This window comes from Varroa destructor, unplaced genomic scaffold (assembly GCF_002443255.2).
Source record: "Varroa destructor unplaced genomic scaffold, Vdes_3.0 BEIS01000007.1, whole genome shotgun sequence".
In the NCBI taxonomy this organism is placed as follows: Eukaryota; Metazoa; Arthropoda; class Arachnida; order Mesostigmata; family Varroidae; genus Varroa; species Varroa destructor.
In genome coordinates, this window is record NW_019211460.1 from 20,050,400 (window position 1) to 20,074,194 (window position 23,795).

General features: G+C 41.2%; 1 protein-coding gene across 2 annotated transcripts in view; it reads right to left on the reverse strand.

The window, feature by feature from the left end:
• The window catches only part of LOC111254554 (uncharacterized), a 38,009-nt gene extending 14,273 nt beyond the window's left edge, over window positions 1-23,736 (reverse strand). For both annotated transcript variants that reach the window (XM_022815504.2, XM_086974706.1), the window contains exon 1: window positions 22,191-23,736. In XM_022815504.2, the coding sequence (XP_022671239.1) occupies window positions 22,191-22,269 (79 nt within the window). In that variant the 5' untranslated portion in view covers window positions 22,270-23,736. The remainder of the gene's footprint in view (window positions 1-22,190) is intronic.
• Window positions 23,737-23,795: the final 59 nt, after the last annotated feature.

Here is a 23,795-nt window from a genome sequence, read left to right on the forward strand (position 1 = left end):
ATCCATAGCGACTGCCTTTTTGCCAGCTGACCCCTTGGAGCTTAATTTTCGCAAGTGACGACTACAGGAAAAAAGATATACATGTACGAGCCGCAGGGCAGTCATATCGCATACGGGTAGCTGCAATCCACTGCAATATATGCAACGTGAGCGTTGCAATTGTCGGAAGAATAGAGTATAGAAAAAAAAAGAATAGGGAACTGGAGCTGGCAGCTCCAGTTCTTTTTTTTTTTTACTGTATGTATTAACTTTTGACACTGACTTGTGTGTTTGCCTAGAGTTTTTTTTGGTGCTCTCGATTTCTAAACGATATCCCTTCTAAACGCACAAGAAGGATCGATACTTGACATGAACTGGTAAGGCTTATTAACACGCTTAGCAATAAGCCTGACGATATATAATGTATCTATTAAATAGATACCACTTAATCAACAAGAGATCCACTTTGTCTATGGTATATCACGGTTTTCGGATTGAAGAGACAAAAATAACATTTCAACTTGTACCGTAATTATCCTAATCGCATTAGGCGAGGCTCAATTATTTTACTTAACGCAAGTTCCAGGCATCAGTTTCTTGCTGCCGGGGCCAAGCCACTTCACGATCCTATTTAAGCACGTCTCCGTTGTGTATAATAGCTACTCCGGAGAGACAATAGGCAATAAATTATTACCTTCTATATAACGTACGTAAGGATAATAGGTATAGTATAAGCAATCGTACATCTAACAGGAACTTCAACGTTACTAGGTAGTAGATTCAGGCGTTGGTGTGAAAATGTATTTAGTCAGTTCGTTCCATTCGTGCACGCTATTGACGGCGTAGATACGCACGGTTGAATGCACCACGTGACCTATAGCGACAGTTGGGACTGAAGCGGTCAACAGTTTCCTATCATATAGAGCTGCTCTAGATAGGACTAAATGGCTTGGCTTTGATAAGAAGCGGCCTTTTCCCCAAAACGCGGCTGACTAGGTAGCACTTGTGCTCTTCTTACTTCTCCTTAGCATGTTGAACTCTGAAGGGATCTTTTTCGCTCGATTGACTACTACGCCGCTTGCTCGACTGCAAACGGCCATCGAACTCGTCTAACGAAACTCCATCTGCAGAGACCCTTTAGTACCTCATCCACAAAAGTGACCACAACGCTCTTACGATGCTTGCTTCGCTTACCTGAAAGTAATGGTTTCATGCAGCCCTCGCTTGCTATGTACAGACACCATTAGTTGTAGAAGTAGAGGACGAAGTATGCAGAGAGCCTAACAGTTAGCTATCTGCCTTCCAGCTTCGCTCTCTGGACTACTGCCAACTCGCAGCCGTAGCTCCACAACTGTTAGGAACCACTGTTTCCCGCTTTCTCGTAAACGCGGCCTTTCTTTCGTATTTTTGCCTTTGGTACTCCCGCCTATGTCTGCATACCAAATGCCAGAAGCCTGGATTGCAACGCTCTGCGTCCCTATAAAATCTGTAGCAACTTTCGTCCACGTTGGCCACAGCGTTCGGTCGTTACCTTTCTTTTCCGTATTTCTTGCGGTGATAGCGGGGAAGGCAGAGCCCGCCCAAGCACTCGTATTACTACCATTGTTTTTGTTGTTTAAGTAGTAGGTGTCTGCGCATAAACACCAACAGTAATAACAATAGGCACAGCAACAAGCAATGCCACTGGCACTGCATTCACTGGTACGTGGCTCATTTCTAAGCAAAAGTTAAATATGCCTACATATATGCGCGTTATGTGCTTCGTGACTTCTTGTTCTGTATACTTATGTGTGCGTCGTGACTGCGGGGATTACAATGGCGGTGTTTACGAGCTCGTCCTGGCTTCCCCTGAAGTTCTACTATACATCAGTGGTATGACATTAGATTTGCTAATTATTGCACTACGGATGGTAAACTAAGTGGCTAGCAGTAGTCGTTACAGCTGCTGTTGTTGCTTTTGCCGATTCTGTTGACTTGGCCACTTAGTATACAGCGAACAAGACAGAACGCCAGGCCAGCTGCCTGTCAGCCAGTAAGAGGGAGCTTTTGATGCGTGCCGAGAAGTCCGGCATGTCTGCGACCGCTAGCTGCGGCAGGGATGCCCGTTCCTCTCGCTGCCACGGATTCTCGATGCTTTCCACCACCATCACTTCTATAAATAACAACAGCAACAGCCATATTCTCAACAACAAATATGCATTCTCCTCTCCCATTTTTTCATCCCACGAGCTGTCCAGCTAAAAGTTTCAGGGGCAGCGGGTTGTAGCATAGGATCATAACTGGGGTCTACTGTTGCTTGTATATACCGCCGTATTTATATAACAGGTCTGTCCCACGCACCGTAGTCCAACACGAACGAGGGCGAGGCCGACGTATTCATTATGAGAATTACATACCACCATTCTACATACATGTATTGTCAGATATACTGCACGTTGTACGAACTCGGATAGGCGCGAAAGCATAGGAACGATTTCCCGTGCTGGCTCGCATAGCGCAGATATCTGACATATGCTCGTCGAGTAGCGTTTTCAGGGAAGACAATGACGCCAGCTAAGTGCAGAGACGAAATTCGTACACAGAGTCCTGTCCTGCACCATTGCCGCCGTCCTTGTATGAGACAAACACGAGTATAAGTTAAAAAAACAACTTCGTTTAACTCGAGCTGCATATTTTGACGTAATTTCAGTATTATATATAATCCCAATAGTCAGAAGAAAAAATGGGTAACTGGGCATGTAGTTGAAGGAATACCACATAAGTTAGTGCCATTCAAACTGCATCGATACTTTCACAACAAATATCAGATTATGTGAAATGCCCAAATGCTACCATATGTAGCAAAGATACCACATGTATTTATATACTGCGTAATCATTTTATGCTTATTAGCGAAGCTTATTGATTCGCCTGCACACTTCAGAAGTTGACACTATGTAAAATCCCCTTCATTCATGGGGTTTATAAAATGGTTACGGTGTAATGGCATAGGGCGGGCTCTTCGTCAACTGATCTTAATGAAAACAAATTCTCGAGAAAAACACGGTATGGCAAAGTAGTTTTCTAAATTAGTTTGATATATTTGAGATAGACAAAAATGACAAGAGTAATTATTGAGTAACGCGGGAGGACGACAACAGCCACTTCCAAGCAAGCAACAAGACTCTATTAATCAGTTAAACTCAACGATATCCTTTCTTCGCTTGGTAATCTACACCGTCTTCAGTCGGGATTAGTACGTAGATCTACTAGTTACCTGAAGATACTTGCACTGGTACACAGACACGGAAAGGTGCTTATCGCAGATGATACGCGGGCAATAGTTCGCCATCATCTGTGCCGCATTTTGGCTGCATATTTTTATGTAAAAAGCTATTATTATGCAATCTTAATGCTCTAAATCCTGAATGCTGTCAATCCTGAATACTATCTTGCTCTCCTAGCTTCCTGTCTCGACAGAACTCACATCTTAGCTCGACTTTGCTTTCATTGGCGGCGAGTCTCGCTGGCTTTCTGGCGCTATGGGACACTATCAGCTGCGACTTTCATTGGAGCACTTCTAATTACCAACAAACGAACGGGACCCTATCGATTAACCAAACCCAGCTTGTTTTCCTTTTAGTGTTTCCCTTAGCCCATTTTTGCGTGTTTCTTCGTTATCGCATTGGCTCGCGTTAGCATTGCAGCACTCCCGAGATGCACGTTTTTCTCCTTGCTAATAGTTGCCCACTGATACGAAGGTCTTAGCAAAAACTCTGTTTTTAGGTTTTCGCAAAGATACTGCTCCAATATGGAAAGAACATCTCCGTCGGGCTCCGTCCGACCCTAACGAACTGGTAAGCATGATGACAAGGTCAACGAGAAGGCAGGTTTGTGTATCATTGAATTCTCGCACTACGACGAAAATCAAGGTCGTTCCTAATTTTGTCGTAGAAATAGAAAAAACGCATCCGGTTTTAAGTTGTTTTGGCTCGCCAGAAAGGTTAAGAATGCTTGAATTAACTCAGAAGGAGCAGTGCACTCTAGAATGCGAGGTACTACTGGGAAGTACTTCTTACGGCCACTTATAGGCTGGATCATACTAACGTATACGTAGAAATGCAATGATAAATACGAGTATAATGTGGCATAAGAAATGTATCCTAGTTGAGCGCGGAGATGATCATCCTTGCGTTAGCTTATTTCTTTGATAACTTTCATAAGTTAAATAACTAAAGATTAGTAAAATCCGTTGAATAGACAAATACACAGGCTTTTGGTGAGTATTTATCAGTTATGACATGCGCTTGGCAAGATAAGGTATTCTCCTAGAAAAAACTACAAAAACTAATACAGTTTGTATATCACGGAACAGTAAAAAAAAATTGTATCGGAGATAACAATCCAAAACTAGTGATCGTATTCATATGATAAAAAAGTATTAAAAAAAATTAAGGTTAGAACTATAAAAATAACACGCAAATATGATAATTAGTATGAGAGACTTCGAACGTCAGGGACTTGGCTAAGATATTTATGATAATTTTTAAACATACTGATGGCGGAGGTAATTCGGAAATAATATAAAATTTATTAACTATCTTTATTACCCAAGTGTTCTCAAATAAACGACGTTGTACTATATACCGTCGAGATTTTTAGCTTAGACCACTTGCAGCTGCGCAATCTTTTTCTTTTATTACACCAATTCTGCAATGTCTAAACATTTTAGAATTTTACAATGACATTTCCTTCCCGTAGAGCAACGTCAATAGCGGCCGAAAATAAATATATCTTCTTTGACCTATATTTTTAAATCATTTTTGTTGTTCACTAATTATATCTATACGGAAGCTTTTTACGCTTAAATGTTTAACCTTATTATGTTTCTTCTTTTTTTTTTTATTAAATCAACCCTAACTTAGAATGGTATTCATGGATCTGACTACTTGATCCACTAGTATAATCTGACGCAAACTATCGGATTCATCATATAATTTACTGATCCGAAAATCAATAAATTTCATGTTGTCAGGAATTCACGATGGATTCTACACGCATTGCCGTTTTCTGTGTCAAAACATTAAAAAATTCTCTAGCGACGTATGATGACGTATGTGGTTTTTTACTAGCAGGGATTTGAGGCTGCAACTGGTGAATGACTATTATAAGTGCATATACGGAACCTTATAACACTAAGAACCAAATCATTAGTCGATAGTGGAATTGATATTCAACTTAGTGAATTTTACGGTTTTCTACCCAATTTGATCCCATTATCACATAGCAAAAGAAACACAGAAACTTAAGAAAAACTTGTATACAGAGCTCGAAGTTTAAAGTGGTTTTTAAGGATTAAGTTTTACAATTTCTGTATTCCTTCGGGAAACGGATACATGACACATATACAGCGTTGCGGAAGCGTGATTCCAGCTGACAATTGTCTATTTGCCTATTGACATTCATTTTACAGATTATATTCGATCCGTAGAAGGTCGAATTGGAAGGTGGAACAAGTTCAAAGAAGCAGTAGCATACGCATTCACGACCTGCTTTTGTCGCAAGCTCGTCAAGGAATCTGACCTGACTACTTCAGCAGATTGAAGAACTTGACTTTGCAGCTTTGGGCGGAAGAAAAAAAGTCAAGAAGTAGGAGTACAAAAAAAACGATCTGACACACAGGCTATCTAATACCCAAAGTTCCTTCGCAGGTTGGGACAACCTCCTTTCGATGGTACCTTCTAGACGCCTGTCATGATTTTCGCTAGGCCTCGTCGTTCGTATGGACATGAAATTTGTACCACCAGCGTAAAGCTGTGTCTCGGCTAATGACGCTGCTAAGAAAGTTTTTTCTCCCGCTTCTGTAACCTCCACTGACGCGTGGAATAATGAAGCTGGCTTCTCTCGGCCGCGGCGCTACGATACAAAACTAAGAAGACCTAGGCAAGTCAAGAAAGAAAAGGTTAGCCGATACAGACGAGTTTGTACCGGACTAGTGCGCTATTTAGTGCAATGGAGTTCAAAATGTTTGCTGAAACTTGAAAAAGTTTTAGCTAACACATATATATTATCATGGTATTAGGTTAAAGGTATATGTTGTAAGCTGAAGAAAGATGTAAAAAGGATGACTATTCTGAAGATGTATGTTAAACTCCTATAGCGCATAAATTAATTAGCACACACATTATGGAGAGCTGTCGTAAGTAAAAATGTAAAGAACAAAAAGTAAAATACATTATTATAATAGGTTTTTGTATTAATATAACACTCAGCTTTAATCATACACTATTTAGTAGCTTTACAGAGAGTCTGACAAGTTGAGGAGTATTCTCTTTTTCTAAACCGCTATTGGAACTATGGCAAAAAAAAATAATCAGCCATATAAGGTCATATGTGTCCATAAAAATACAGCAGCTAGTTAGAATAAATGGGCGTGAACCTGTGCTCATGGTGAGTAGCCGCATTAAGAGCACCCGTTAGTTAAAGTTCATGAAAGAATATTCGAATTTTATATATGGGTCATGCGGATGGACGAAAGAGCAAACTGAGTTTTCCGAGATTTCGAGCGGACATAACTTAATAAAGGCGTTCACCAAGCAGCAGTAACACTCGAAACTTATCTGGTAGCAGGCGGAATTCAACAGTCTAAACCTGAGAAACGTTAATATGCGGGACTTTAGAAAGCTATGGGACGCGGCGAAATGTGCGACTCGATACGCAACGGCTGATACACAACAGCCGGCATCGAAAATTTTTGAGAGTGTGAAAATTAGCACCCCTTTCTTTCTACACTATTACCGCACATAGCTAGGCAAATTTCCTTACTGTGAAACCATTTTCTACGTATGTACTCTTTCCGAGAGTTTGTGGTACGATAGACCTATTTAATTTCTTGTTGGCCTTAGTGTAACAAGGCGTATCTTGCGGCGTTTTCGTCGGACGCCGACCAGTCTGCGCTTACCGCATCGCTGAACTTGGGACGATACCCATAGTTTCCTAAGCGTGTATAGCTTGCAACTGAAACGTAAACAATCACTACTGATGCATCAATGCATAGGGATCTGCATAACTGCATAAGCAAGTATCGGTGATAGGTGTGCTTTCATCACAGTAAAAGCTCGGATATTGCTAAATCCGCATCTATACACGTTATGTCAGAAAGGACATCAATGGAAACGCCATCAATGGGGAGGCATTGCTTACGTGAAATAAATAGTTCCAGCTAATCCTCTTCTTGCTCCCATTTTTCCACGTGTCGTTTAAAGTTGGGATACATAGTTTTTGCTTATCACAGATACAAAATTACATATATCTGAAGAGCTATTACATGAAAATGTTGCTTTTATATTGTAGCCTGTTACGATACAACTTAGAATGTAACTTAAGGAAAGCTTTGGATGCGACGCGCAACTGGTGCCATATATGCAGCAGCCACGGTCTCTTGATGCGAATGAGCAAAAAAAGAGGAACGTATGGGTGGTATGTAGAAAATTGTTGGATTTACGAGCGTTTCTCTTCAGCTCGATCGAACGAAACAATTGAAGCATACGTTGCTTAAGCGTGCGTAGCGTTCACGATTATCGACGAAGTTGCCGCCACACCCAAGTGAGATACTGTTGCACCCATCGAGTACCAAACACGTTAATCAGAAGCATCGCATACGCCCCGTAAGACATAGTATACAGGAGAACGTGGGTGATTTTTTCAGACAAGATGGTGCAAATACGATACATCACTTGATACGGATGAACACGCTCAAGATTCGTTTAGTTACCGTTTGCGCTGCCACTCTGCGTGGGCTACACAGCTGCCCCTACTAACATCACGATTATTGCTCCTATTACTACCTGCATATGCTCATTTGCTTTGGCATAGCCAAAAGCAAAACAAGGGAAACACAGGAGAAAAAGTAGGATGGATTATAGTAGAATGCATACGAGTAAGGGACCGCTGAAGTCTCAGAAATTCGAGTCTCCGAACGAGGTATGCATGTTCTGGTGCTGTGCAGCATGTAGTAGTAGTAGTAGTAAAGTGGCAGTGTCGCGTTAGTGATTGCAGCAAAAAAGACCTTGCGTCATAAATTACGTGCTTTTATCACAGGTCCATGGAGGGTAAACGTGTCGCAGAAGGACAGTGTATGACTACGCGAGAAAGGAAAAAATGAATATAACAACAGTGGACCTGAGCGACTGTGGGCCATCCTATACATGAAAACTGAGCTGTTCCTTAGACCCATATTGCAAAACATTAAGCGATAGAGGCTCTACCAGCTCTATCAAGATGCAGTCAGTGCTTCTGCGGGGAAGTTTCGTCCCAATAATGCCGTGATACTACGTATCGAAACAAGTCTCCCACGCTCAACTGTACGTGAGCCCGATGTGTCATTGTGCACCTCAAAAATGCCGAGGGTTGCTAAGCTGTGTAGCATTTTGAAGGCGGAAAAAAGGAAGCGAAAAATTGTACTACCCCTCCCCCCCTTTTTCCTGGGAAGAAGATGTCCTTAGTTCAGCTTGGATAACAAGCCACTTAATTGTAAAGAATAAAGTGGTTAGCTTGCAACAATTTCTTGTGTAACATGTCCAAAAGAGGGGAGCGCCGGGAATCAAAAAGAGAAACAGAGATTGCACAAAGAGGTAGCGAGTGGAGAATACGAAAAGGGGATGCGACGAGACTTCAGAGGAAAAGTTGTTTTGATTTGAACCAAGCTGCTCGCTTCTAGGCAAATCTTACTGGAGCAATCACTACTGAACTGTAAGCAGTTCAGTAAGAGTCTGTTAGGTATAAAATTAAATTAGTCTAGAGCAGAAAATTCAGAGAATAGGCATGCTACACCGAATTGGTAATCCCATAGGACGTGTGCTCAGCTACTCAGTAGGATAAGTACTGGTTTCAACGGTATCACATATATTTGAGTTGGTAGCAATATCTGTGGACGAAGAATAATGGCAAGCAACCTTTTTTCAATAGGAAATGGCCCATTAAAGCGGCTGGGATAGTGTAGTTGGCTCGGTAATTGTGTGGGTTCGGAACTAGCTTAGACGTATGCAGGTACTCTGAATTAGTAAGTTCATATTGCTGCGTGTCTTGTTTGTGGGATCCTCACAAGTACCAGTTCCTGGCGCAAGAGAACTTTTCAGGAGAGAATTTTGCTGCATGAAGTATAAAAAATTGCACACGTAGAAAAGGAGAGCATATTCCCGACAGACTCACACAATGGCATTTAATTTGGCTCAACGATTCGGTTGATTCGCCTGGTCAGTAAGGTCAACTTCTTCAGGGCTACGAAGGCCGGTGCCATCAATTGCCTTGAAGCCGAATTGCGACAAGGTTTCATCCATCGATAGCAATAGCCAGGGTTCTGTCAGCTTGATTGGCTGTATGTAGCCTGCCGAAGGGTGTCTATTGATATTTAAATATCAACACGTGCAATCGTTATAGGAAATACAAAATTAAATGCGGCAATTTGCTGCAATCGGATCGAGTACGCTGCTACTTTCTTGAAGCCCGAGGGCGAACGTGGCAGGCAATTACGTCTCCATCATAGATATTAGCTGATTTGTTGAATGCCTCTTTACGCCACCGTGTAACAATCGACGTCTTCGGACTGGGCGACAGAATTGTGTACGTTTGGACTACAAGATCAAGCCGGCTCACTAAATTATCTAACCAGTGAACAAACAGTCATCTATCTGCAAACGGCTTTCCCACAATCGTCCAACAGATAATTCGAACTGCTAAACCGGGCTAGCGCGACTGAGCTTCGATCGTTGTTTCCCCTGTCTTGTCACATGATCATCTCATTCATGCGGTGTCATCGATGAGTCTTGTCGAGCGTTTAGCTCAGTACAATGGAAATACGGTAGTGTAAACGGGCAAACGCGTCAAACGAGCGCCGTCAGCCGGCCTGAATGCTGCTAATACCCCCACCTATAAACCAGTCAACCTCTACGGCGCTGTCGTCATTGATGCTGAGCTGATGCAATTACAACATCATCAACGAAACGGAATGAAGTTCCTACCGCCACGATTTCCCCAAGAACAGTGTCAGAAGTCTCGTCCGCAGGCAACTGTTATCGACTCGAAGTGCGCCGGCCGGTTGCTGTGGAAACCAACGTAAATGAAAAAGTAGCATGAAAACACTGGTGAACACTCGTCCCAAACAACTCAGTATAAACCATCGACAAAGCTTTTGTACGTTATTTGATCACTGTTTCTTGGTTTTCGCGACAGTCCGCAGCGATCTTTGCCGTTGCGGGGTGGATTAGTCCACTTGGTTCGATATACGTACAGATAAATAGGTCACTGGCTCCATGATGATGCCTCAGCGGTAGGATAAGGCCTGGAAGAAATTACGGGGCTCCTAGTAACAGAAAGACTTTGTTCGATTAGCTATCGATGAAAATCAGTGAAAAATGAAAGAAAATTATTATAAGCGGAAAATATGTCTGAGCCCATTACAGCAACGATCGTAAGAAATGTAGAAAATAGAAATGACGGAATCAGCTATTAAGCTTGGCTTCGTTAAGGCGGTGTGATCTATAATCATGAAAGCGGATGCTGCTGTAGCATAGTATTTTATACTGACAAAAAATGAATGGGCAGAAGCTATCTTTTTTAACAACGAACAAACTAACCGGAACCTCACGCTAGAGGTTAGCTCTCTGCGGTAATGAACGTTGAGGAACGAAAAAACTTGATTCACTGGAGTGTGTTACGATACTGTCAAATCTAAAGGAAACTATTTTGTATAGCGAAGCGGTAATGGAGACGCCCTCCGCCAAAGGCAAAATCGATGCAAACGTTAGGGACTGATTACAAAAAATGCCTGATATCGATGAATAAAAGGACGTGCTGGTCGTATTTACATGCGACGGACAGGTTTATAAATCGTGGCGTTGAAATTTACGTTATTGAACAAAAGAGGACAGAAAGGATAAAAACGCAGCGTCTTATTTTTTGGGGTTAAACAATCATGTGTTGGGGTACCGGCGGGTGTTATAAACTAGACTGTTAGACCAGTATATCATTTTGAGAAGCGTTGAGGCACTTATGCTGAACAAGTATAGTACGTTTTACAAGACATTTAGCAGTCATAATGGTTTCATACGATTGCCGACTAAAGGACTTTTACGACGATTAGAAGGAACGTTTATAATATTTTTCATTTAAAAATCATCTAAGGAAAAAGACGTGCATGAGTCATTGTCGATCATATGCCTCTTAATTGTCCCGAATAAATGTTGTTTTGTTCGTAGCGTACGCAAACCTACGTGTATATACACTAGCACGTTGAATTGTTTCCTATTAGACTTACCACCGTAGCAACAAATACCGACTTCAGCACGAAGCAGTTCGTTCATCTTAGCCATTTCCTATATATTTGATATTGGATCTAGAGCATACGTATAGCAAACGTATATGTCACATGTGTCAATAGAGTACGTGTTTATAGCGAGGTTATATATTTCAACGTGAGTGTCCGCACACATACTTCACCAGCAAACTCAATAGGTGAACGACTGCTTTCGGCCTTTTTGTCCCTTTGGTAAGTTATCGGATAACAAAACGTCGCATGCAGCGTCGATACCAACATTAGCGAAGCAGCAGCAGCAGTGCGAGGCGATGCTGATGGAAGATTTTCAGAAGCATTTAAGTTCCCATCCCGTCGTGTCATTAAGCAGAACATCAAGCCTCAAGATAGTCCTCTATCGACCGTCGGGACAACGGCAGTGCGTGGACAATCGCCCGCCTTAGCTGACCGGAAGTAGTCGCCGACGGAAGTGCAAGTAGCTAAGAAGAGATAGCGGTAAGTTTTTCCCAGAATTTCGACAACTCGTAGCAATGCCTGCAACCTAAGTAAAGGAAACTGGGTATGATAGGTTGTTTGTGGCAGAGGCCCACATCAAGCATGGCTAAAAGCATCACTCGTGCAGCTGTTTTTCCAGTGGCCACTGAACAACTATTTAATCTATTAGTTTCCCCATCTTAACCTATTATTTCCTGATGTGGGGAATCTGACGGCAAGCCGTTTCATATACGTTTTAGTCGCCCACATTTCACTTCTACGTATTCATCCTTCAAACGGGGTTAATTCTAATCGGGTACATTTTCGTCAGTGTTGCGACTACATTTATGTAGGGCACATTTACTGGTCCCTGTGGCTCCGATTCGTGCCGTACGCTCGTCTATTGATCCCTACCCGTGATGTGTTGTTGACGTAGCATAGCACGTTTCCTACAGAAAAGTTCGGAGGGGTTGCTGACCCAGTGCTCTTCAGCCTGCCGATTAGCCAGCACGTATTTGTGTATTTGCACTGAAACCAACGAGTTGCTACACTTCCAGATGGACAACGAGATGCCCCCAACCAGAACATGCTCATCTTGGGTAGTGGAAAGCGCATTCCTTTCGTCTACACGACAGAGTCGGATTGGACATTGCAAAAACAGTTGTAAAAACAATAACAGTTCCCGAACGTAGCTCTCGAACTCAGTTCATTGCGCAAGTGCCTTTCAATAAGCCATCCCATTGAACTTTCGTTTTGTGTGCAACAACAGTGAGTTCGACAATGTCTCCTTCTGCCATGAGCTCTATATTCGTCATTTGTCCTCGGTGTTGTGAACAGTAACGCTGATAGTAGTAAGAAGGTCGCGCAGCCAAAATGCTACCATACCCTATATCAGTTGATCTTTATTTCGATTCATGCTTCATCACATTGACTGCTTCTGTTTGGTTGACTACCTATTTTAGCAAGAGGGACATTCGTGGGGTTATGTGGTGGGTTGGGCTGATGCGGGGAAAATGTTATCAGAAAATGTTAAAATTCGTTCAGGTCATAGAGGGCAACGATTGCGTAGATACTGAAAAATTGAAAATGTCCGACTGCGGTCGCTCGAGAAAAGGACAAGCTGAAATATTTATAGAACAAGATGTCCGACTGGGGTTAGACAGCAAACGACAATAAGCCACACAAAACAGAATCCAACTGGTAGACCTCATATTCAATGATTATTTGCCAGTACTGCTTGTTGTATACACACTTGATTTTTACCCGGGCCTACTCTCTAGGCGAGACCGCTCAGGGCGAAGCTTAGTTCTTCAAGGTTAAATACGGACCGGATAAATATCTCAGACAATCAATCATATGCTTCACCGGTGTCACCTTTGAAAGCTGCTGCTTTTGTTCTCACTTCATTGCCGACATATATAGTGTTTTCGTACGTTTTATTATGGTATTACGTATTTGATTGCACATTAAGTAGAGATTATACCAGTACATGGTCGTAGTTGCAACGGACTTTTAGACGCTTTCAGCAAAATGACATTGGTAACGTACACCAAATGAGAGTACATAAAGCTTGTACATTTACTAGTAATAGAAGACAGGAGGCTGAGTTCGTGATTGATTTACATTCGAATACTTGCTTCGCAAAGTTTTCAACCTGCATTCGCTGCCTGATACAGTATTATAAATAATCAACCTAAGGTTAGCTGTACCAAAAACAGTACTACAAATACTCGAGCTTAGCCCGACAACATCCGAGTCGCTCACGACAGCGCATCTGAGCACATTACAACTACTTGTGGTCTAACATCAACTCACTACAAACTGTGTTGAGTGACGTACGTTGACGGGGGTCACAAGAGCGTACCCAGTAGGCTAGGAACTTTCGAAGACAACGATATGTATTTGAATATTGACAGGCACCGTTCGCCAGAGGCAAATAACCACAGACCCCGTACGATAAGTGCGCTCAATTATTCTTTTATCAGTTCGGTCAACCCTATCTCTCAGCCGGCTGCGTGTGATTACTAGTAGAGTCGCTTACATGCGCAGCTATAGTATAGCCTTTCTTCCGTCTTAAATAGAAACAACGGTATAGAAAATAATTTGGAATAATACGGTACAAGATGTGGGTGCACGGACGGGTTCGGTGATAGAAATTCCAGAAAAAAATTGTCACGGTGGCACCGTCAGCTACAAGTCCCTTGTGATGAGTAATACAAGCGACCGTAAAACGACGTGACGTATTCTCGTTCTACACGCACGAATAATAATAATAATGAATGGGTGAACCATCTCTATCTATTATATTCTGTTCGTTCATCGACGGCCTTGAAGAAGAAGTCTTCAAGAATATAGCCAACCACCATACGTCGTTTTAGCTTCCGCTAGGTAGACTAAATTGGGTATCACACAGCATTGTAGCAATTACTGAGGTGCTTTGCTTATCTGAGTCTTATGTCAAAGATCATATAATGAAAAGCAGTTAATCCTTACATGTATTACTGCATTACGCTAAACTGGTACTACTTGTATCGACAAGGCTGGGCAACGATCAGCTCCGATAGAAAAATTGGCGGATTGATGAGGTTCCATTGTACATTGCAATACATTAACTATAATATGCAATAAAGGATGGAGGCGACACATGATGAATCCCGATCAAGAAGCACTTTCGATAATACAGAAATTTGTTTTTGCCAATGAAAGATGGTCATAATTAGGCTATTGTACAACTTTACATCATTGAATCACAGTCGAACCAAACTTAGTAATTATAGAGCAATTGCGTAACTCGTAAACGTTTATGTGCGCTCTTTCCTGGCAGAACTTGTAATAATACTGTGCGAGTCAGAATGAGCCGACGCAACAATTAATAATCGGTGACTGTTATGGCTCTATTTCCTTTTACTGAGCTCTCCCTTCTGTTACGGCTGTTGTCCTTGGCTTGTACGGCCTTCAGCACTACCTCAGCTCTGTCCAGGCCTTTCGATCATTGTATGTTACTCGAGAATACCGTTCAAATCAGAAACTTGTCGAATTTAGAAATAATTAGCAAACCTATATGCTGGGTGTTTGTCTTAGTTTGTTCCGACTAGCGTCTTCCATGCATCTGGCGTTTTCTGGCAGCTAGCCGTCGGTTTCTGCCGTCTTGTTTGATCTGCAGTGATGATAGCTGTCTTCGAAGCCTTGAATAAACTGAAACTTCCAGAACCCGGATCTTGGCCGTCCTCCGAAGGTTTTGCAGACCGTTTTAGTTGACCATTTTTACCTTAGCCCAGCACAAATATCCAATTAACGTAGCTCACACGCCTGTTTCGTGTCGCTCTGGCCTTTTTGTTTCCGCGCGACTGGCATGGACGTCGAACGCTGCCACAGAACGTAGTGCTATGTAATAAACGTAATACTCACGTCGCGCTCGATTGTTCGCTCGAATTTTTGCTGTAGGAGAAAAGAAAAATGTCTTTTCCGTTTAACAGTGGCGATTGAATCGGCATCTCTCTTTCTCCCTCTCGTTTTTTGAGCCACGTATTCTCCGCCGTACTCGTTCGATTCGTTGAACTGGTCTTCATAACAGAAACTGTAACTTAAAAAAACACCTGATCTCATCGGCGCGGTGGCAAAGTTGTGAAGTATTGGTTGCAGGAATTGGAGCAATATGTAACGCACGGAAGATTCGTTGTGGAGTTGGTTTCTCATATGTAACATGTAATATTTTGAGTACTGGGAAGTGGTTTAGTGAAAGGATCATTGTATGTGCACCTGACTGTTTATAGCAGCAAATTTTGAGGGCTTTCACAATGACGTTTAAACAACTTTTTTTCGATTATATGATACCATAGTTTTAGGTTATTCTGATAATAACCATTGAGATCGAGAGTAGTGTTCCTTTCTGTTTTGTTTTTATTCAACGAGTCGTAAAATATACACAAACAAATGTCGTAACATCACTTTACGGATTTCGATTGTTCTGCACACGAAATCCAGCTACATACTTTTACTACGTCGAACAATCTATGAGCCGCTGAGGGAGGTACCCTTACAAAGCAGGAGTCCTGCCATTCATTAATGCGACTTCCTCTTTGACTTAGCTCATTGGTCCTTTGTTTCCTTTCTTTTAATAAAAGAGCAAATATTTTAAGGAAGTGAACACTTCCTTTGGAATGACACGGATCTGGTGGCTCCGAATATACGCGCAACGGTCGTTATCTGCTTGTACACAACGAAAATGCACTGAAAAAAACTTTCGTTGTCAGAGTTCCGGTTACCCAGCTTTCTCTATACGTCAATGACAGTCCTAGACGTAAAAGGCACCGGGTCCAAGCGACCAAGAACGTATGGCCACCATAGAAGCTTAGTGGCTTAAGTGTTGACGTGCTTCGATGGTCGCGTGTGCGCCCTACTAGAACACTGGCTGTTATAACGGCTATTCGCGTAGAACACGTAAAATTATAGTTATGCGAGTATACAACGTTTAGTATTGAAATAGTGGCCGCCGGCCGCCTGCTATCTACAGCAACAAAGAACAACTCGTGATCAGGAACTCGGTTAATGTTTTAACATATGCAACCGTGCTACGATCCGCAACGAGCATTTTGGTACCATAAGTGATTTTTTCTGTCACCTTTTGTTTTTCTCTTTCAAACGGTTTCAGCCCACCTATAGCCGCTATGAGATATGTATGTATGTGGCTAAAGCAAAGTGTTTCTATTCATGCATACTACGCTTTTCCTGTGCGTTGAGTGCCCGTAAGGCTCAAAGGATACGAGGAATGAATGTCACCAACCAAGTAGCAAGCGAAAAGTAACCTAAGATCAGCTCACGTTCCATCGAACCATAGCGTATAAAACAGCCTTTGAAAGCCTGTCTGTGGGCATGCGTCTGATTTTGATGATGACGAAAGAATCCAAAAGAAACAAAAAAGGCCCTACGAGCGAACGAACGTATTTAAAAATTGTTTAAAGTTGTCAGTGGCTTTTGTTCGTCGTCCGTTTGTACATCTCTTGTATGTTTCTAGTTGTTCCGTATTTACGAAACCCAAAAAAGGACACCCGCGTATCCGTAGGCCATAAACGTATAAAAAAATAAAATAGATCTGTGTCCTCTGAAAAATTCCACATGGCTTTGAATATGCAATAAAGAAGATTTGAGTAGGAAAGAATTATTAGTCAGGAGCTAGGCAAACTGATCCAGGGGTAATTCAGCGCTAAGATCTCGCGTGAAAAGTAAAACGACAGTAGAACGACGGCAATAGACAGCATATTTTCCCGTGCAGAGATAAGTGTAACAGGCCATCGTTTCGATCAGGCTTAGGCCGTAGGCAACAGCCAAATAGTATTAATTACAAGAATCAGAAAATGATTAGTAGATCCATAAACTCATCTAAACGTACCTCAGTATTCCAAATCGATGATACAGGAGTTGTTAGAGACCCTGCCAATGACATTTTTTGCCGATAACGTCCAAACATATATTAAACATTCTACGTATTTCAGCCGTGACGGACCAACAATAAATATGCAGTCATTATCCAACATTTGTTTTGCAAACACACGGATTAGAAACACACGGAAAAGTATTCGACTAGATGCCTATCGAGTAATCTATCCCAAGTAGCAAGAGTGGCATTAGATCTGTGTTGGTGGTACTTGAAAGCTGAGATTTGGTAATAATAGAGTATACCGCGGTCGATTTTGATTACTACTCATCTCTCTCTCAAAGGCGCACCTACCTAAAAATCAGACGTTCGCTTAGGAAGTTCGCTAGAAGATCGTTAGGGGGGACGTTACGGGATTGTATTTTCGATCCAAAAGCAAAAAATAGCTTGAGCAGATTTCATTTGTTTTACTATTTTGAAGATAACTCATACTCATACATACAATTTTTTTATAATAATAATAATAATTTTTTTATAAGGGCAGTCCCATAATGTATATACAAATAGGACATAGGTGTTAGACTATTAAGTATCATCCGTGGAAAAATTGCGTGTTGCTTTGTGTACATAATATGTATCTTGCACATATATACTAGGAAAATGTGAGAAATATTGCTAGCTTTGACTCAGTTACTTCCAAGTGCCTGCATATTTGGCAGGTTTAACGGTGTAAACCTGTGCTGCCTACCAGCTTCTAAAATGTTCCTCACAGCAGCTGCGTTTCTTCAATAATGTATGATATATTTGTTTCAAACATAATCCGATACATACCTAACACCTCCAATATGCTAATGATCTGAAACCTATGTTCAATTATAGATTACCGGTCTTCGGAAACAGTAGAGTGAGCAATGGACCGTACCGTTTATTATTGCATCCTGATAACGGGATGCTTCTTGCAAACTAAAGGTATGTAGTTTTAAAAAATTGAGCTTCCATTTATAACTATGAAATTGACAGTGTTAAGCTTCGTTTTACAATAGCAGACAAAGGTTAAATGGACGTTCAATGTGAATTTAACGAAACGGCTACGCAACTGGTCAATTCTACAAGGGATTTCACCTTCTTATAGGCATTTTATTATACGAAATCTTGAAATTTATGTTCGCCTGTACAAATAAATTGTCTTGTTAAAATTATCGTACTCTTCTCAAATCTGGGCTTGCTACCACAAATGCACTTTGAATTTTTTGAGGCTATTCGAACGCTTTCTCTTAAATGCATTCGCTAGCGTTACGCGCTCGGAAAAACAAAGTCGTATTTGCTGATTCTTGCAGTGACAAAATGTACCTGCATTTGAACAAAATCCAATAAGTAAACCCAAAGGGGTACGTTCTTACGCACTAGATTAAATAATTTCCTAAGCCGCAGTTATTTTGGCCAGGGCAACAGCTTGAATAATATGTATGAAGTTCACACATGGGAAAAGTCTAGGCGGTTGCATGAGGTAAAGATTCATGCTAGTCTCGTATGCAGCGGTTTAGGTACTGAGGGTGAACCATGTCATGAACGCCTTCCCCTTGACACAATAAGAATATATGCTAATCTTGTGTTGTAGCCTATGTCTGTAACTCGATCAAATCAACATGGCGTGACCCTAACGCTAATCAGTGCTCACTTAGGATTAACATATATGACAAAAATAACAAATGATATAAACAAGATCTAAAGGTCCTTGAAGCATTTTACAATTGGTATCGCACATCCTTGTACTTTGCTTATTGACACACTTTAACGCACAGGTGGAGTCTGTCGTTTAGTTTGTTTACACAACACGAATACATTTCAATGAAGGACAAGATGTCATTTTATAGTCGAAAAATACAACCGCTATTACTTTACATAAAAATAAAGACTACCATCTTAATAATAATATAATCCGCCACTGATTCGTATAGTATCCCAGGCATATTCGTCTTGTTAAGTCGGACTTGATAAATCGTTGTTTAATCAATTATTTGTTTACATCGCGCGACAGATGCTTCGTCACAACCGGCGTTTCGGCTTTGTGCCTGCTTCCCCACAGCGCCGCTCAATCCCGAACTCACCGAGGCCATACGAAATCGTACATTTGCATAATTCACACGAAGTATGATTTTACAACTAATTGCAAGAAGATGTTATGTACACTTTTACATAGACGTTTGTTGAGAACTTTACGCAGAATCAAATGCATATTTTTAAGTTTGTTGAGGTAGATGGGATACGTATTTTGCTAGCGACTGAATTGAAAACACGTTTTCCCTATGTACCGGATTTAAGAACTAGAATTTCCGTTCTCCGTTAATTGTCAAATGCGTATTCACGTCTTTCATGTTGGTGTTAGACTCGCGCACTTATCGTCTTATTGTAGTTTCGTAGTCTTATTGTAGAAGTCGTAAATTTCGTTAGTATGATGCTATTCCTTTGTATACTTTAGAAAAACCAAATATTTATATTCTAGACATAGAATCATCCACTAAATTAGCGCCTGCCTTTTTTTCTATAGACGAAGCGTTGCCTACGTTAATCATGACCACTTTTTGACACTCTTGCTAAGATGCTATAGCAGGCCCTTAGAGAATTATAATACTTCAAATTTTGGGATTCGCAATATCTACAAGATTTATATTATACATGTTCATGTTATATATGTACGAGATAACATGTTATATATGTTCAAGGTCTCTGCAAGTAGCTACTACGAGCGTTAGTACGGTTTCTTCGTACATATGAATCGCAATTGAGCGTCCTCTATCTCAATGCACTGAGAAATCCCACAGATTTCAAAGTTACACCCAATACATACAGGTGTATATTGCGTACAGACAAAACTTAACATCAAGTTAAGCGTACAGAGGTTATGTGCAGTGGCAAGTTCATTACACTAAATCGGTACTTTTCACCGGGTGAAGTTGACGTCTTCTGTAAAGAGATCACACAGCAAAAAAGCTAGCACATATTGACGTGTACGCATGTTATCTAGCCTGCGTGTATGCGTGCAGGTCCTCGAATAGAGGCTGAAAGTACGCTTGCTATGGGCGCAGTCGAACTGAGCTTCACAGCCTATGAGGTTCATGGTATGGTGAACCCCTGGTAACCGCCAAAGTTTTTAATGAAATGGTTTACATTAAACTTTAATTAAACATTCAGTTTAATGTAAACTAAATTGAATATCTCCGAATTATATACACGATACTATTCACAAAATAATTAAATATTTACAGTAGCTAGACGACACAAAAAAAATCTAAAGCATGGTGAAATTTTCTGTTCATATTCATGGACTTATAAACAGGCACTATGTGGAGCCCGAATATTTCTATGATTAAATTTTACATTAAAAAAATACGACAGTTATCTCTAATAGATTAGCATTTGCCTATTTAATATTCAGAGCTGTTTGTAAAGTCGTTTTCTTAATTTCTGGCATTAAGCAAATAAGCCCTTTGGGTGAGGGGTCAATTGAAAATACCTGCAGAAATTAAATGTATTTTCACGTAAAGCTAGTAAAACAACTGATATCAGCAGATTCCTAAGACAGAATTTCGACATTTACATTGCAAGAATAATCTGATACAGGTGTATTTTAGCAGACACTTTGTAAGATATTGTACATGTGCCTTTCCTGCACATTAGTGTCTTAATGACACATCATAGCGGCGGCTTTATATGAATGTGTGATGCTTATTAAAGTTTTTCATCAATGATGCTACCTTATTTTAAGCCGTTACTGAAACAGGGTTTTTCAGAGCATTCATGAAGCATTCGCAGTAGGCTTATCTATCCCTATTTCAAACCTTTTTTTCAAGTTAATGCAGCGTTTTAGCTGAATTCGTAGAAAATACACATTCAACATTCAAAAATGGGGAGGAAGCACAGAAGTTCCGCAAGATAGCAGCTACGTGGTCAGGAGTGAGTTTCAGAAAATGGTACGTAGGAATTCAGAAAATGGTATGTAGGAATGCCACTCGTGTAAATTTGGCTTAAACTTTAACCTAAATACGATGTTTATGAGACTCTTACAACCTGCGATTGATGCAACTGTGCACAGATTCACATATAGATTGTACCACTTTCTATTTTGAAAACACTACTTGACGGACGGCCGTCTTTTGAGGAAACCTTTAATTTGTCAACAATAGCTTGCGGTACGGAACATTTCTAAAAACAATACTTGTACATACTGTGAAGCTTATTTGAATTTCGAAGGATCTGTAATCAATCCATCTGTCATTTACTGTCCGCTTTTGATGAGTATGAATGATTAGTTTTGTGGCTAAGAAAGAACTTCACATACGTTGATAGTTCTGAATAAGATTTACTTTTTAGTTAAACAAATAGTGTAAGCAGGATATAATAACATAGGAAGACGTCGATATTAAGTTTGCGTCTTACATCTAAAGCTTTCAGGTTTGAGAAAAGCTCTCGACAGCATTCATTGACCAATGAAGCGATCTTAAGTACAGGCAGCTGGAGGAACTTGATATTATCGCATCCTGCTGACAGCGAAATGTCGACTGAAAACATTCTACGCCATAAATATATTCCTTTGAAGAAGCAATATGTGCTTCCGTTGGGGTACACTGCCGCCTTTATAAATGAACAGCCATATATTATACGGAAAAAGACTAACTTAGGATATCTAATCAAGAGGGATTACTGAAAATCTTCATTACAGCTTCATTACCCCTAAGAAGATGTTTTCGTAAAAATCATATTTTTATGAGTCAACAGCTTTTTTCTGGGTGAACTTGAAACGTTTTGTCTGAACTTCTATGCGGTAAATAAGCTGCCTGTTGTGCAATGAGGTGCTTCGTTCAACAAAACGTATAAATATGGCGTATAAATAGGGGTGTCCATGGTAAACTATTTTTTCTGCAGTGAGACGAATATTTCAAAGATTTGAGCCAATAATATCATAGAATTCGTACTTCAACTGGTCACTGTTATTCACGCGTCCATATCGATGCATGCATCATTTCTTCGGTCTGATCATACTAGTCGATTGGTTGTTCAAGCTGAAGCACTTACCAACTTGATGGGGGCCCAGTTCTGATGTGGCCATTAGCATAACGCTTCCGATGAGGAGTATCCCCTTGAGCCGGAACATTTCGAAGATTTTCCGTTGTAACTGACCGGTGAACGTCACTAGCGCCACCAACACAATCACCCACTTGCACTCACACCCACCTGGGGACACGGCGCCCCACGGATTCCGATCTTATCCTATTTTGTCGCTGCAAGAATACCGGCTTGTTCCCCGATAAGCCTTGATCACAGTCACCGGGCGTTATCCTCTACTGCGGCAGTAGCAATGACTGTCGCGAACTGTAGCATGTTGACGCTCTTGTTGTTGTGAAGGTTATTGCATCGCATTATCGGTAGCAGCTGAAGCAGCGGTACCACAACCCGCCGATTATAGCAATAGGCTTCCGTTTGTTTTGTGTACAGCGAACCCATTATTGTACAAATCCACCAGCCAGCAGTCACATAACACATGAATTAGTTGCGCTGGATTACTGAGCGACTAAACGGCCAATTTCAATGGGCACAAGAATAATAAAAATCTAATCTAAGTCACCTGATTTCACAAGTTTGGAGCATCTATTTACTACGAATATTTAAACGGCAATAATGACAAGGCCGTTTTAATTTCCACGAACATTTGGCTGGTCATTGAAGAAATCTATATTCTATGATATATAGCAGCCAACCTTAACGTTATTTGCTGGCTAGTCTCGCATAGTTATTAGAAGTTGTGTAAACTCGAAGTAATCGATTGCCTGTCACCAGCGATGATACTTGTGCTGTTTATTGCCTTTAGGTCCGAGGATAACCCACGTAACGCTGTAAGTCTGCTATCCTTTGTTGTATCTTTCTTAGCTGCTTCTTCGATTTGCCTCCACGGACAGAGTCGCTGACACCCGTCAGCCGCACCAAATCAGGCTGATGCGTACAGTTGTGCCTGACTTCACTTTATTGTCCATTAGAAGCGACTGCTGTTAATACCCCGTCTCACATTGTAAGTTCGTTATCAGCGAAGAGCTAACGATTTTCGCTGGTCTTTCTGTACTCGGCCGGTCGTATTCGGCTGTCGTGTATATCGATCCTGCCGCAGGGCAGAAAATTCTTCTTCTCATTTAGAATTTTTGCTGTGTTAATGCATGTCACCATATTTCATTGGCCTGAATGGAACAGTAGCTGGACGTTTTAGCTAAACAACAACATTTCTTCTTGATTTGAATCGTTCGCCTATGAGGGATGAGAACCCCAGCAAAGTCTTGCTGGTACTCTTGTGTTTCCTTGCAAAGGACCGCGAGGCCAAGAACTTTTCAAATGAAAGATAGTTTATCAGTATAAAAACTGGAACAAGGGGACACCATCATGAATAACATTCATTAACACTGATGAGGCACCGTGCACTCATCATTTGTCGGCTTTTAGTCGTTGCCCAGGAACAGACATGGCAATAATGCCGATGATGATGATGACAGGTTGAATCGCTCGCGATGTGGGTGCCGACAGCGGGACCACGCGGTTGGTATCAATATTCAACATGGCATGACCACTACTCCACGAGCCCGCGCTCTGCCAATACGATCCTGGCAGACCGCCAAGTTTGAGTGCGCGGCGAGG